General features: G+C 42.4%; 1 protein-coding gene across 1 annotated transcript in view; it reads left to right on the top strand.

Moving 5' to 3' along the window:
• Positions 1-15,158, top strand: part of UNC13A (unc-13 homolog A (C. elegans)) — a 77,890-nt gene that overhangs the window by 13,368 nt on the left and 49,364 nt on the right. Inside the window, exons 7-9 of the mRNA XM_006876325.1 lie at positions 950-1,004; positions 2,581-2,616; positions 6,299-6,506. Of these exons, the coding sequence (XP_006876387.1) occupies positions 950-1,004; positions 2,581-2,616; positions 6,299-6,506 (299 nt within the window). The remainder of the gene's footprint in view (positions 1-949; positions 1,005-2,580; positions 2,617-6,298; positions 6,507-15,158) is intronic.

The following is a 15,158-nucleotide window of genomic DNA, read 5'->3' as shown; positions in this document are numbered from 1 at the left end:
TTAACCATTTGCACAATCCAGTGTCTTATTATCTACTCCTGCTCTGAAAGAAGGATCCAAAGTGTCTGGCTTTGACAAACACAAATTTATTTTCTCACAGTTTAGGAGGCCAGAGGTCAGAGTTGAAGGTACTATCTCTGTCAACTTTAAGGAAGGTCCTTGCCGTTTTTTCGCTTCTGTTTCTCAGTGTCTTGGTGATTTTCATGTGGCTTGATGTCTATCTTCCCCCATTTCTGCTTTTTGGGTTTTGTTTTGTTTTTTTGCTACTTGTTTCACCTGCTCTTTTATATCTCAAAAGAAATTGACTTAAGACAAAGCGTACACTAATCTTGCCTCACTGATATAATATTCCTAAATGGGTTGATCACCACAGAGAGAGGTGTTAGGATTGACAACACATATTTTGGGGAGACACATGTCAATCCACAACCTCCAGAGACTCCAAAAGAGCAGCATACATGTACTAATAACTTTTGTTCCAGCTCTTCTTCTTCCTTTTTCTTTAGGTGTTTCCTTTCATCTTTTCTGTCTCTGTGTGTCTTTCTTCATCTGTGTCTTTCTTTTCTTTTTCCCCCATCTCTGTTTCCTATGGTCTTTCTGTCTCTGAATGTCTCTCTCTTTTTGTTTTTCCTCTGTCTCGGTTTCTCATTGTCTCTTTGTCTCTCGATGTCTCTTCCTCCTCCTTTTTCTGGCTCTCTGATTCTGGGGTCTCTTTCTTCTCGGTTTTCCACTGTGTCTCTGCTTCTGGGAGGGTCTCTTTCTCTTTCACATTTTCTCTCTGTGGACAACTATATCCTTCTCCTCCAAATGGATGAGAGATAGGGAAGCAGGGAGGAGTCAAATGGGTCAGGACAAAGAACCATCCTGGAGATCTGGCTTCTGCCCTCCCCTTCCGCCTCCCTGCCCCCGCCTGCCTCCGCTGATGAGCCTTCTCTTCTCTCTCCCTCAGTACTCTTTTCAAGATGAACACGAGAAGCCTCTTCCTGTGCCCAGCAATCAGTGTTGTAAGTACCTCCCATTTCTCTCTGGAAGGAATCCTCATCCCTCCCCATGCTAGGACTGCTCTGTCTAACAGCTCACTCCCCAGAAAGATAGGTCCTGCTCATACTGTAGTGGGAAGAAGAGATCTGGGACTTGGTTCAAATCCTACCTTCTTAAGTGTTCAATGTCCCTCTCTGATCCTTTAGAGTCTTTCTCTTTGAAATGGGGCCAACATATCTATATCTGATGGCATAGACAGATACTAATTAAATGACCCTGCCAACATAGGTACAATGGACAAAGGCTGTTCCATGTGCCCATATTCACAGATGAAAAAACTGAGGTCCGAGAGAAGTGACTTGCTCACACAGCCAACAAGTGGCAGAGCCAGGATTCGAAGTCAGGTCTCTGGGATTCCCACTTGGCTTTTCCGTCCACGGCACCACATCTATTGATGACTCTGATGGTCATGTTACTTACTCTGCCTGCTGACCCCCATTAGGGCTGGTGTTGTCAGTGTTGTTTATCTTCCTTGACCCTGTGGACATGCATTCTCCCCCAGGCCAGGTCTCTGTGAGTCAACAATTTGTTCACCCTCATAAAAGTGCCCTCCAAGTCTTCATAGAGGTGGGGGAAGTAGCAAATCTTACCGTCTCAGAACAGAATCCCACCCAACCATCCCATGGGCTACCGACATCCGGCGCCTGAAAACCACTCTTCAACTTCCTTCTCTCCCTCCATCTGCCTTCCCATTCTTTCCCGCTTCCCTCTCACAGTCTCCCCTGTACCCATTGTCCTTCCTATGTGCCTAAGATGGTAGCGATGAAGATGGGATGAAGATGGGGGAAGGACTAGAGTTCTGCAGTTGGGGAACCCTGTTTACACCCTAACTTGGGATCTGATCTTGAGTGGGTCCCTTGAGTTCTCTTGGACGAAAATCATAAGCCCTTCTTCTGGTGAATGGGATGGGGGCAGAGCCATGCCAGGTAAGGACAGGAACAGAGATACTAATAGCACCTGAAACCGAGGAGTGGGGTTGATGTGGAAAATAGAACTCATTGTCCAGCATTTACCTTCTAGTCCTTTGGGGAGAATTTCACAGAAGAGTTGGGGTTCAGTTTCAGGGTATTTTCTGAGATGCCAGGCATTGAGAATGGGAGTGTATGGCAAGGGGAGACATGGTTCTCTCCCTGATGCTCAGAGGCTGTGTGACGTCAAGCCACTCACTCCACCTCTCTGAGCTTCATTTCTTCATCTGTACCACCCAGCAGAGCTGTTTTAAAATTTAGGGTTTTCAGTTCAATGTTTCTTCCCTTATTCTCAAACCTAGAGGGAGGTCCAAGGCTCTCTTGATTGCTCTCTGACTGAACCTATGGCCTCAATGAAAATGGAGAGATATACTGCCTTCCTCGCAAGATGCTGCGACAGCGTGACCAGCATCAGCAACTAAAATGATATTTGGGGGAGAGGCAGGAAAGCATTGGAGACCTGGGGGTGGAGGAAAAGATGGGTAGAGTGGAGGATGGGAGAGCCCTTCTGCTCCTCATGCCCACCCCTCTGCCTATCCCCCTTTATTATCTTTGCCCCTTCTCTTTGTAGGCAACTGGAATTATTTTGGCTGGGGTGAGCAACAGAGTAAGTACTCTACTATTGATTCTGTGTGGCCATGGGGAGGTGGGTGCCTTGGTGACATCGAGGCTCCCACCCTACTACACAGGGAATTGGGGAGCTGGCATGACCCCTGCTGTGCCCACCTGCTCCCCTGTCTGGGGGTTCCTGCTCTGCCTGAAGGGCACTGGGGTGGGGTGGGGTTCAGCTGGGTGGGATGGGCATTTAGATTGGAGGCCTGCTCTGTCTTCAGCTGGGCACTGTGTCTCCTTATTCCTGCTCCCCATGTATAACTTCATCTCCCTTCCTGTGACCCCCCCCTTACCCGTTTTGTCTCCCATCTTCCTCCTTTACCAGGAAACGCCCCCAGTGTCACTCATATGGTGTTGAATAGAGAGGGGCTGGGGAGGTCTCAGACAAAGGGGCTGGGCAGGGGACTCTCAGTCAGACGTCACTCAGTCCCTAAACACCCTGCTTTACACAGCTACCTTTATCCCCTTCTCCCCCAACAGAAGGAAGCATGACCCTCCCCCAATACGATACCCATTTCTCTTCCTAAGAAATGGCTCCCTTATCCCATTTACCTGCCCTTTCAAGAGAAATGTAGTCCTTCCAACCTGAGTCATAAAATGGTGTCCTTTTCTCTCATCCACCAACTAGAAAGAAGGTCCTCCAAGTTTGCAAACACTTTGGTCCAAAACAATTTGTCAAAACAAATTGGTTAGAAATCAATCCAGCCAAAATAGGCATTTGGCCGACAGAATGGCTTGGTAACAATCAATTTGCCACAAAACAAATGATACAGTCAAAAGCAAAGGCATTTTTGGTTACAACCAATTTGGCTAACACTGATAATTGGGTCAAAAGCAACAACAACTTGGCCAAAAGCAGACTGTTTGGTTAAAAAGTAGCCAAAAACAACTTAGCTATGAGAGCAGGCAATTTGATTTAAAAAAAAAAAAAAGATAAAAGGCAGAGTCTGGGCAAAAATAAAGACAATCCAATTGAAAACAATTTGTCCTCCCCAAAGACAATTTGTCAGGAAAAATAATAATAGTTTGGTGAACATGTGATTTGGCTGGAAATATCTTGGCAAAGTCAAGGACAATTTGGTAGGAAAATACTGATTTGGCTAAAGACTATAAAGCCAGATCATTGGTTAGAAACAAAATTAGTTAGAGGGGAAATGTGGTTACATCAACAAAATGTCCAGAGTTTTGGGAGGGATAGTTATAACTCAGCTGTTACATCCGGATGTACACAAATCTAAATTTCCGGGATTTGTGGCAAGCTTGCCTTGGCTTTTGCCTATAATATCAAAGTTAATGCCAAGTATTACATCAAATGGCAGTCATGTATCACCGTGACGAGAAAAAGAGGTGTAGGTCACAGTGGCTCGCATCAAATGAGAATTTAGGAAACCAGAGATTTCCTGATTTACTTTGGTAAAGCCAGCTTTGCTAGCTGAAAATGAATTAAATAACTTTAGAGAACAGTCAAAAGAACTTTATACATGAAGTATAAAATTAATTTCTGAACAATCCACCACATTAAAAAAAAAGTTTGGACCTGTATTTCAAATGTATAGAAACGGACATGATCAATTTTTAAAATAACAAGAATTTAAAGTTAAAATAACAAAGTGAGAAAAAAAATAGACAAACATCTAGGAAATGAGCAGAAGCAGTTAAAGACGTAACAATGTGCAAATCACCTTCTTACTAAGTTCACATCATGACAGAGTGTGCCATTGGCCAGCTCATCAGGATTTCAATTTTCCTTCTTAGCTCTTTGGTTTTCAACCAAATTACACCTTTTTAACAAAATGGAGTTCCTTCCTTCCCATCATGATTTAACGTCGTCCAACATCTGTTGATGCTATCCTATGACATTCACACACACACACAATGCAGCAAAATCCACAGGTCCCACTCAAAGTCTGAGATTTTAGAGTATGGGGTGCCCTCTGAGTTTTTTGTTTCCTTTTCTGTATTCTTCAGCCTTTGTACATGAACTCTGTTTTGCTCTACTTTCCAAATAAAGATAACCAAAATGATTTTCTTTTTCATTATAAAAGGAGCATGTATTTTGTCAGAACTCTGAAGTTAGAGTATCTACAATGACATATTGTTCAGTCATAAAGAGGATTGAAGTCCTGGTGCATGCGACAACATGAATGAACCTAGAAAACATTGTGCTGAGCAAATAAGCCATTCACAAAAGGACAAATACTGTATGATCTCATTTTTATGGAATAAGCAACTGTAGGCTGTTGTTATTAGTTGCCATTGAATCCATTCCATTCTAACTCATGGCAACCCCACATGTGCAGACGAGAACAGCTCCATAGAGTTTTCAAGGCTAACCTTTCGGAAGCAGATCACTAGGCCTGTCTTTCAAAGTGCCACTAGATGAGGTTGAACTACCAACCCTTTAGCTACTAGTCAAGTGTTTAACCATTTATGCCACCCAAAGATTCAAACAAATTCATATATGGTGGTGGTGGTTGTATACAAACCTGTATAGGGTTCCCGAGGCTGTAAATCTTTATGGGAGCAGAAAGCCTCATCTTTCTTCTGAGGAGCAACTGGTAGATTCAAACTACTGACCTTGTGGTTAGCAGCCCAGCTCGTAACCCACTACGTTTCCAGGGCTCCAAATACCTATCCAGAAACCCAAAATCACTAGTGGTTACCAGGGAGGGAAGGAGAAAGACAGGGGCAAGTTTTTGCTTAGAGAGCTTTGAGTTTAATATAACGGTCCATTTGGAAAAGGATAGTGAGGTTGATTGGACGATTTAAAAATGTAAATCAGTGTCACTGAATTATACATGCAGAAATTGTTGAATCAGTGTATGTTTTGTTGTGTATATTTTCACCACGATTTTTTTTTTTTTTTCAAATCAGAAGGTACAGAAAAGGAATGGAATGGAAAATGGCCAATCCCTGATTATCCTGCTGCCCAGAGGCATTATTTTTAGGATTAGAATTTTGCTTATAAAGATTTGGGGGGTGGGGGACAATTCTAACCTTTTTTACTAAGAAAATCACACCAAACCAAAACATCCTTTCATTTCTTTTAAACACTTGAAGTTTGGCAATACCTCTGATGTTCCATTTTAGTGATAGATTTGGGTGTGTCTCACCAAATTCAGATTCTAACCCTTTTGGAGAGAGACAGTATCTTGCTACAGCCTCTTTGCTTCTGCACATGTGAGTCTGGGTCTAAGGGCCTCACATCTGAAAATCTCCAAAATGAAGAGCATTTATTGCACCTGGACTGCCTGATAGCCCTCCAGCTTCCTCCAAGTTCTTGAATGTGTACTTACTCCTATGGGGAGCACACTGCCTGATGGAAAACTCATGTCATGTTCAAAGTCCTAATTTGATAGTCTCTCCTCACATTGAGTTGAAAGACACCCTCTAATTTGTCTTTGTCTTTCTCACATTGTAGGACCCACCTTGAACCCCAGACTTCCAGCCCAGTTTGGTCTATATGTGACAAAGCAGAGTTTTCTCCTCCCTTACTCTAAAGCTTAAGTTTTTTTTAACATGACCCGCGATCCTTCATCTGCGCTGGGAAAAGTTTCTCTACTTGGGTTAGCAGCCAATGAAGATCCCCTAAGCCTGGGAGACTGCGCAGATCCCTATTGCATGCTCTCATGCTCTCTCTTCCTCACTTTTCCCCCTCTACCTTCTTTCTATTTCAGATGATGACCCCGACAGTGCCGTGGACGATCGTGACAGTGACTACCGCAGTGAAACCAGCAACAGCATCCCACCACCCTATTATACCACGTCACAACCCAATGCCTCCGTTCATCAGTACTCCGTCCGCCCTCCACCCCTGGGCTCCCGGGAATCCTACAGTGACTCCATGCAGAGCTATGAAGAGTACTCTGAGCCACGGGCCTTGAGGTAGGCACTATGGGGTGGGGTGTATATGCGGATCCTTTTTTGTCCCCTGGAGAAGACACAGGAGTGGAGGGCAGGAGTTCGTTGATGGAGGAAAGAGGCAGATCTACAAGACCAACATCACCCTCTCTTGTAGAGAGCCCTGTCGTTGCCCACCATCCTGCAAGAAAATTCTAAAAGCTTGATACAAGTGGGTCTGCTTTGGCAGAAGAAAGGGAGGGAAGTCAAGAGCTCCTGAGTGGTTCTTCTGAAATATGGGTGATCCTTGGCACTCCCTTTAAAAACCACAATTCTAACTAACTGGGCTAGGAGGCAGGGAAGAGATGAGGATTCATAGGGGGCAGTAAGGCATAGTAATTTTGGAAGACTCACAGGGAGCAATTACTTGGTGGTCCCAGGAAGCCCTATCTGGCCCTCTCTAGTGGGTCCTACTCAGTCCAGCCACCATCACTCTTGGAACCCTCCTCACCGCCCGCTGGTGATCCCAGCCCTAGTTTCTAAAAGAAAACAATGGCAAACAGGACATCCAACAAGTTCAATATGTATAAAGCACTTAGGACAGTATCTGGAAGTGCTCCATAGTTACTGTTAAGCAAACCAATTGGACCAATAATGGTATCAGGAGCTGACTATGTGTCCAGTGCTGATCCAGCACCCTCTCTGCATCATCATATTTCATTCTCTAGGTGGAAATACTATTGATCCCGTTTGACAGATGAGAAATTGAGGCACAGAGAGGTTAAGTAAGTTGTCTGAGGCCACACAGGTGGCAAATTATCCTGTTGTTGTTAGGTGCCATCCAGTCGGTTCCAATTCATAGCAACCCTGTGCACAACAGAAGGAAACACTGCCTGGCCCTGCATCATCTTCACAATTATTGTTACGTTGCTGCCACCGTGTCAATCCATCGCATTGAAGCATCTTCCTCTTTTTCATTGACCCTCCTCCACTTTACCAAGCATGCTGTCTTCCACCAGGGTCTGATCCCTCCTGAGAACATGTCTGAAGTACAAGAGACAAGTCTCGCCATCCTAGCTTCTAAGGAGCATTCTGACTACTTCTTCCATCACATATTTGTTTGTTCTCCTGGCAGTCCATGGTACTTTGAGTAATTTTCACCTACAATTGCATCGATTCTTCTGTAGTCTTCATTATTCATTGTCCAACTTTCACATGCCTATGAGGCAACTGATAATACCATGACTTGGGTCAGATGCACCTTAGTTCTCAAAGTGATATCTTTGCATTTTAACACTTTAAAAAATTCTTTTGCAGGATTTGTCTAATGCAATAAATCATTTGATTTCTTGGCTGCTGCTTCCATGAGTGTTGATGGTAGATCCACGCAAAATGAAGTATTTGACTTCTTCAATCTTTTCTCAGTTTATCGTTATGTTATTTATTGGTCCGGTTATAAGGATTTTTTGTGGGGGTTTTTTACATTGAGGTGCAATCCCCATTGAAGGTCTATAGTCTTTGATCTTCATCAGTAAGTAATTTAAGTCCTCTTTACTTCCAGAAAGCAAGGCTGTATCATCTGTTTATCACAGATTGTTAATAAGTCTTCTTCAAATCCTGATGCCACGTTCTTCTTCATAGAATCCAACTTATTGGATTATTTGTTCAGCATACAGACTGAATAAGTATGTTGAAAGGAGATAACACCGGCGCACCCCTTTCCTGATTTTAACCCATTCAATATCCCCTTGGTCTGTTTGAACAATAGCCTCTTGGTCTATGTTCCTCATGAGTATAATTAAGTGTTCTGGAAAACCCATTCTTCACAATGTTATCCATTGTTTGTTATGATCCACACAGTTGAATGCCTTTTCTCAGTCAATAAAGCACAAATAAACTTTCTGGCATTCTCTTCTTTCAGTTAAGATTCATCCAATGTTGGCACTGATATCTCTTGTTCCACATCCTCTTCTGAATCCAGTTTGATTTTTTGGCAGCTCCCTGTCAATGTACTGCCAAAACAGTTTTTGAATTATCTTCAGCAAAATTTTACTTGCATATGATATTAATGATATTTATTGTTCACTGAGTTTTGCATTCTATTAGGTCACCTTTGTTCTAAATGGCACAAATATGGATCTCTTCCAATCAGTTGGCCAGGTAGCTGTCTTCCAAATTTCTTGGCATAGATGAGTGAGTGCCTCCAGGGCTGCATCAGTTTGGTGAGAGATTTCGATTTGTATTCCACCAATTCCTGAGTCTCGTTTTTCTCTAATGCCTTCATTGCAGCATGGACTGCTTCCTTCAATGTCATCAGTTTTTGTTTTTTAGCTTTTTATTGTGCATTGAGTGATGGTTAATAGATAAGACCATCAGCTTTATTATCTACCAATCACATGTTTTGTTTCATCTATATGATTACAGTGATCCTGCTTCCTCCCTGTGGCTTTCCTTGCATCTTATATTTCACAAATCAACAAAGCAAAAATATTTGATGTACGCATACAAAACAAAAAAATATATATTCATTTCATTATCCAAAGGGAACGTTTTGGAAGCCAGCCTCCTGTCTGCTGGCCCACAGCCTTTCTCAGTCTGTGGGCCTAGAGCCCATAGCTGCTCTGTCTCTCCATGCCACCGCCTCTGCTGCCGCCACTTTTCTAGGTAAGATCTCATGCTCCACTCATGCTCCTCCTTCTTAATGGTTCTAGGACACTCTGTTCCTGAAATGAAAGATTAACTGCTCCCTCCTTTTAGTTACACATCTTCTACAATTTCAATTATGATAATCACAATTAATCCTGCTAACAATTGCTCACAGTTGAATCATAAAATCTTATCACCATCATCCCCCATTCCCTTTCACCAGACACATCTGGAAAAGAGGAAAACTATTCAGTGGGGATTATACATTATCCTCCTCATTCTGAAACTTAGCACACTCATGAAAGCTTGTAAGCCAGCTACTTCATGCCTTTATAATGCCCTTCCCGCCCCATTTTTGATAGCCAATGCCTAAATTGCCCATCCCTAACAACCTAGTAAGGTAATGCAGAAATGGCTGCAAGCATACATTGACAGAGAACTTCCAGAGGTTCAAGCTGGATTCAGAAGAGGCCGTGGAACGAGGGATATCATTGCTGATGTCTAATGGATCTTGGCTAAAAGCAGAGAATATCAGAAGGATTTTTACCTGTGCTTTATTGACTACTCAAAGGCTTTTGATTGTGTGGATCATGACAAGCTACAAACAACATTGTGAAGTACGAGTATTCCAGAACATTTAATTGTGCTCATGAGGAATCTGTACATGGACGAAGAGGCAGTTGTTCGAACAGAACATGGGAACACTGAATGGTTTAAAATTAAGAAAGGTGTGTGACAGGGTTGTGTTGTTTCACCATATTTATTCAACCTGTATGCTGAACAAATCATCCGAGAAGCTGGCTTATATGAAGAAAAATGTGGCATCAGGATTGGAAGAAGACTCATTAGCAACCTGCGCTATGCAGATGATACAACCTTGCTTGCTGAAAGTGAAGAAGACTTAAAACATTTGCTGATGAAGATCAAAGAGCACAGACTTCGGTATGGATTACATCTCAATGTAAAGAAAATAAAAATCCTCACCACTGGACCAATAAACAACATTCTTATCAACGGAGAAAAGATTGAAGTTGTCAAGAACTTCATTCTTCTTGGATCAACTATCAACACTCATGGAAGCAGCAATCAAGAAATCAAATGATGTATTGCATTAGGCAAATCTGCTGCACAGACCCTTTTAAAGTGTTGAAGAGCAAAGATGTTAGTTTCAGGACTAAGGTGTATCTGACCCAAGCCATGGTATTTTCAATAACCCATATGCATGTGAAAGCTGGACAGTAAATAAGGAAGACCATAGAAGAATTGATGAATTTGAGTTATGGTGTTGGAGAAGAATATTGAAAAGAACTAACAGATCTGTGTTGGAAAAAATGCAGCCAGAGTGCTCTTTGGAGGCCAAGATGGCCAAAATTCGTCTCTCATACTTGGGACATATTGTCAGGAGGGACAAGTCACTGCAGAAGAATATCATGTTTAGTAAAGTGGAGGGTCAGAGAAAAAGAGGAAGACCCCCAACGATCGATGGACTCAAGTGTGGCAACAGTAGTGAGGTTGGCTCAGGATTGGGCAGTGTTTCGTTCTGCTGCGCATAAGGTCGCTATGAGTCGGTACCAACTAAATGGCACCTAACGACAACAACAACAAATCAACCTAGAACACTGAGAAAACAAGCTTGGTCCTTGATGTGAAGATTCCTTCCATTTTATTTGGTATTTTGAGCAACTGCATCTAGCTGTTCCAAGTTGGTCTGCATGTCTTTTCAAGTGGGAATGTCCTAACTCAGAAGGTTCTGGGTGTTGCTCAGGAGTCTACCTAAGGCCCCATACGCCACAAAGGCTTAACAAGGAGCCTATTTCCCCAGGGAAATTCTAATTCCCCTTTTAGCTAATCCAATCAATTATAGGCTGAAGGCCGGTTTACAAGCTTTCATAATTCTCAATATTCATTTCGATCACACTTAAATATCTATTTTACAATAATAGCAAAGTGCCATCAGTTCTTGATCATATTGTGTCTTTTGAAAGGTTGAACATTAACCATTTCTTTTTGGTGCAGTAACTATGTGTATTCCTTTCATCTTCTTTTGATGCTTTCTGAATCATTCAGTATTTTGCTCCTAGAATCCTTCTATAGTGTGAGTTGAGGCTTGAATTTTTCTTCAGGTCTTTCAGCTTGAGAAATGCTGAGCATGTTCTTCCTTTTTGCTTTCCTAACTCCAGGTCTTGGCATATTTCATTATAATACTTGACTTTGTCATATTGAGCTACCCTTTGAAATTTTCTTTTATGTTCTCATTTCTTCTTGTTACTTTAGCTTCATTACACTCAAGAGCAAGTTTCAGTCTCTTCTGAGATCCATTTTTTGATATTTGATATTTTGTTTCTTAGCTGTCTTTTTAATGACCTTTTGCTTTCTTCCTATATGATGTTTTTTATGTCATCCCACAACTCTTCTGATCTCTAGTCATTAGTATCTAGTGCATCAACTCTGTTCTTGAAATGATCTCTAAATGCAGGCAGGATATATACAAGGTCATATTTTGGCTCTTGTGAAATTGTTTTAATTTGCTTCAGCTTCAGTCTGAACTTGCATATGAGCAATTGATGGTCTGTTCCACAGTCCATCCCTGGCCTTGTTTGGCTGATGATATTGGACTTCCCTATTGTCAAGTGTGGCAGCGATAGTGAGGTTGGCCCAGGATCGGACATTGTTTTGTTCTGCTGTGCATGGGGTCGCTATGAGTCAGTTCTGACTCGATGGCACCTGACAACAACACCAACAATTGTCACTTCCCACAAATGTAGTCAATTTGATCCCTGTGTATTCCATTTGGTGAGATCCACATATATAGTCGTCTTTTATGTTGTTGAAAAACACAGGTATTTGCAATGAAGATGTCATTGGTCCTGCAAATTTTTATCATGTGATCTTCAGCATCATTTCTATCACCAAGGCTATATTTTCCAACTACTGATCTTTCCTCTTTGTTTCCAACATTCACATTCCAATCACCCATAATTCTCAAAGCATCTTGTTTGTATGTTTGATCAATTTCAGGCTTAAGAAGCTGGTAGAATTCTTCAATTTCATCATCACTGACTTCAGTGGTTGGTGTGTAAATTTGAATAATGGTGGTATTAACTTGTCTTCCTTGCAGGCGTATGGATATTATACAATCACAAACAACATTGTACTCCAAGATAAGTTTTGAAATGCTCTTTTTTATGGTAAATATGAAACCATAGCTTTTCAATTTGTTGTTTCCGGCATAGTAACTCACGTGATTGTCTTTTTCAAAATGGTCAATACCAGTCCATTTCAGCTCATCAAAGAATTGGAGTTAGAAAACCAAAAGAGAAGAGCACGCTTAGCATTTCTCAAACTAAGGGAACGGAAGAAAATATTCAAGCCTTAATTTGAAGAACTCATCTTCCAGCACCATACCTTATAATGTTCTGCTACTCTCCATTAGATTTTCAGTGGCTAACCATTCAGACGTGGCCCGGGTCTCCTTTTTCCTAGTCTGTTTTTGTCTGGAAGCACTACTGAAAGCTGTCCACCATGGGTGACCCTCTTGGTATTTGAAGATATGTTGCAGTGATGTCGTTTCCAGAATCACAGCAACATATAACGTATCACAGTACAACAAATTGACAGACGAGTTGTGGCAAATAATCCTAAGAAATAGCATTTATGCTGCATCTGCTGTTTGTCAGCAGTGGTGTGATATGAATTTTGGAAGTTGGTCCACTTCCCAGGTTGTCCCCCTACTAACCTCCAAGGGTACATTACCTCCCATAAAGGATGAACGGGAAGGAAGTTTTGAGTACATGATACTCACCTGGCATTGATTCTATACTTCTATTTATAGGTTGTAAAAATATACTCCCTTGATGTTGAACCTATACTTCTATTAATATAACCAAAAATAAAATCACTTCAAGATTTTAGGCTCAATTCATAGAAACCCCAGGGATTCCTATTACTGTGAAAACCTGACATATAACTCAGATATCACAGGTTCAGAACTAGGGTAAGGCCCATGAGGCGGTTGTCGCAGATGCAAAATTTAAGGGGGCACCAAAATACTTAGTCATCAAAGTAAATAACATTTAAGGCTAGTTTTACAAAATCAAAAGGAATGCAGGAAAAAAAAAATCAATGATGGCGGGGGAATCACATTTTAAAAACTAATTTTAAATTATTGATGAACAATTTTGATGGCAGAATCTTTACTGTGAATTATATTTTAAAAACTAATTTTAAATCCTTGATGAACAAAATATCACATTTTTAAGTAAAGACAGAATCTGAGCCTGTACTTACATGACTCACCCTCACCCAGAGTTCCAAAGAAAGGTGACAAGAGTTCAGGGACAATCTCTAAACTGTGCCCGCCCCCATGCAAGTATGCAGAGGCAGTCTCTAACTTGTGTGCCACCACCACCAATTTCAAGATGAACAGAAGGTGATGTGTGACGTATGTATCTCTGCAGAAAGGCCCTCTTGCTCAGCTCCCTCTGCCGTGCATATTTGTGGTACCTCCCAATGTCATCCTGGGTCTTGTCTGACGCTTTCTCTGCCTTACCCCCTCCCTATACCTCGGGCCTCAACCACCTCCTCAGGCCCTAGCTCTGTTATATTAGTCTCTAAGCAGAAAACATGAGCCCCTGGGTGGCACCGGATCTGCTGCTGGAAGGTCACAACCTTGAAAACCTGATGGAGCAGTTCTCTGCACACATGGGGAGAACAGGAGTTGGAATCAACTGGATGATAACTAACAAGAAAAAACAAGGGGAAATTATAGTTTGTTGAGCACTTGCTATATCCTAAGCATTATAATGAGTCCAAACTAATTCATCTATGAGATGAGGACTAATATTAGTTTCCCACAACTTCAGAGAGAAGGGAAGTATAGCCCAGAGAGGTTAAGCCAGTAAGAGGCTGAGCCAGGATTTGAACCTGATAAGCAGGGTTTCACCGCAGGGCCCACATGCATAGCTACAACACCACAATGCCTTCCATCCCTAAAAGGGGCACCTGGGAACCCACCAGGTAGTCTCCCAAGGTCCCATAGTTGTTGTTAAGTGCCATCAAGTCAGTTCTAACTAATAGCAACCATGTATAGGATTTCCAAGGAGCAAATGGTGAGTTTGAACCACCAACTTTGTGGTTCAAACTGACCTTACTGTTGAGTGCTTATCCTACAGTGTAACAAGGTCCCATAGTAGATAAGGATAATTTTCTTTTTGCACCCTCCAGTAGCGATGTTGGTGAAGAGATGAAGCAGAGGTCCCACCTGTTCCCTGTATTCACAGCAGCAATTTGGGTGATAGGCTCCCCAAAACCAACTGCAGGGAGCAAATGACTCCATATTCAAAATATCAGGGACAACACCCAGTTACATAGTCACATTGTTGTTGTTGTTACGTGCCGTTGAGTCGATTCTAACCCATAGTGACCCTGTATAGGGCTTCCGAGGAGCAGCTGGTGAGCTTGAACCACTGACCTTGCGGTTCAAACCAACTTTTCAGTTCAGCACATTAACCCCCACAGCAGTACACCAGGATTCCAGACCTTCTCAGAGCCTTGATGAAGGTGTTAATTACACAAACAAGCTGAGGAACCCTCAGAATCATTTTATTTCATAAACAGTCTGCACTTGACTGCTATCCTAAAGATTGGCAGTTCAAACCTGCCTGTGTACTGTGGAAGAAAGCCCTGGCAATCACCTTCCATTAAGAATACAGCCCAAGAACAAACAAATCGCTTCCCCAGGAAACATCAAGACAAGTGGTCGGGTCCCCTCAATGCAAACCCCCTTCCAAGACTAAGAATCAACGGAAATACACTCTCTGATTGGTGATCACACGTATCACCGATAGGGGGAAGTGGGGTAAAAGCAGCAATGAAGCGGCAAGCTAAGCCCTACAATGTTTGGTGGACTTCTGTGGACCCAGATGGGGACCTGGCTGGCAAGCAGGGTGAGGAGACCTGGGGACTCTTGGGCCCAGAGTCAGTGGCGTGGCCACGGAGGACTTGAGTGGAGAGTGGAGCTACCGGCTGATGGGAAGAGAGGGCATGTGCACA

Source organism: Chrysochloris asiatica, unplaced genomic scaffold, assembly GCF_000296735.1.
Source record: "Chrysochloris asiatica unplaced genomic scaffold, ChrAsi1.0 scaffold00374, whole genome shotgun sequence".
Taxonomy (NCBI): domain Eukaryota; kingdom Metazoa; phylum Chordata; class Mammalia; order Afrosoricida; family Chrysochloridae; genus Chrysochloris; species Chrysochloris asiatica.
This window is presented reverse-complemented; position numbering and strand designations above follow the sequence as displayed.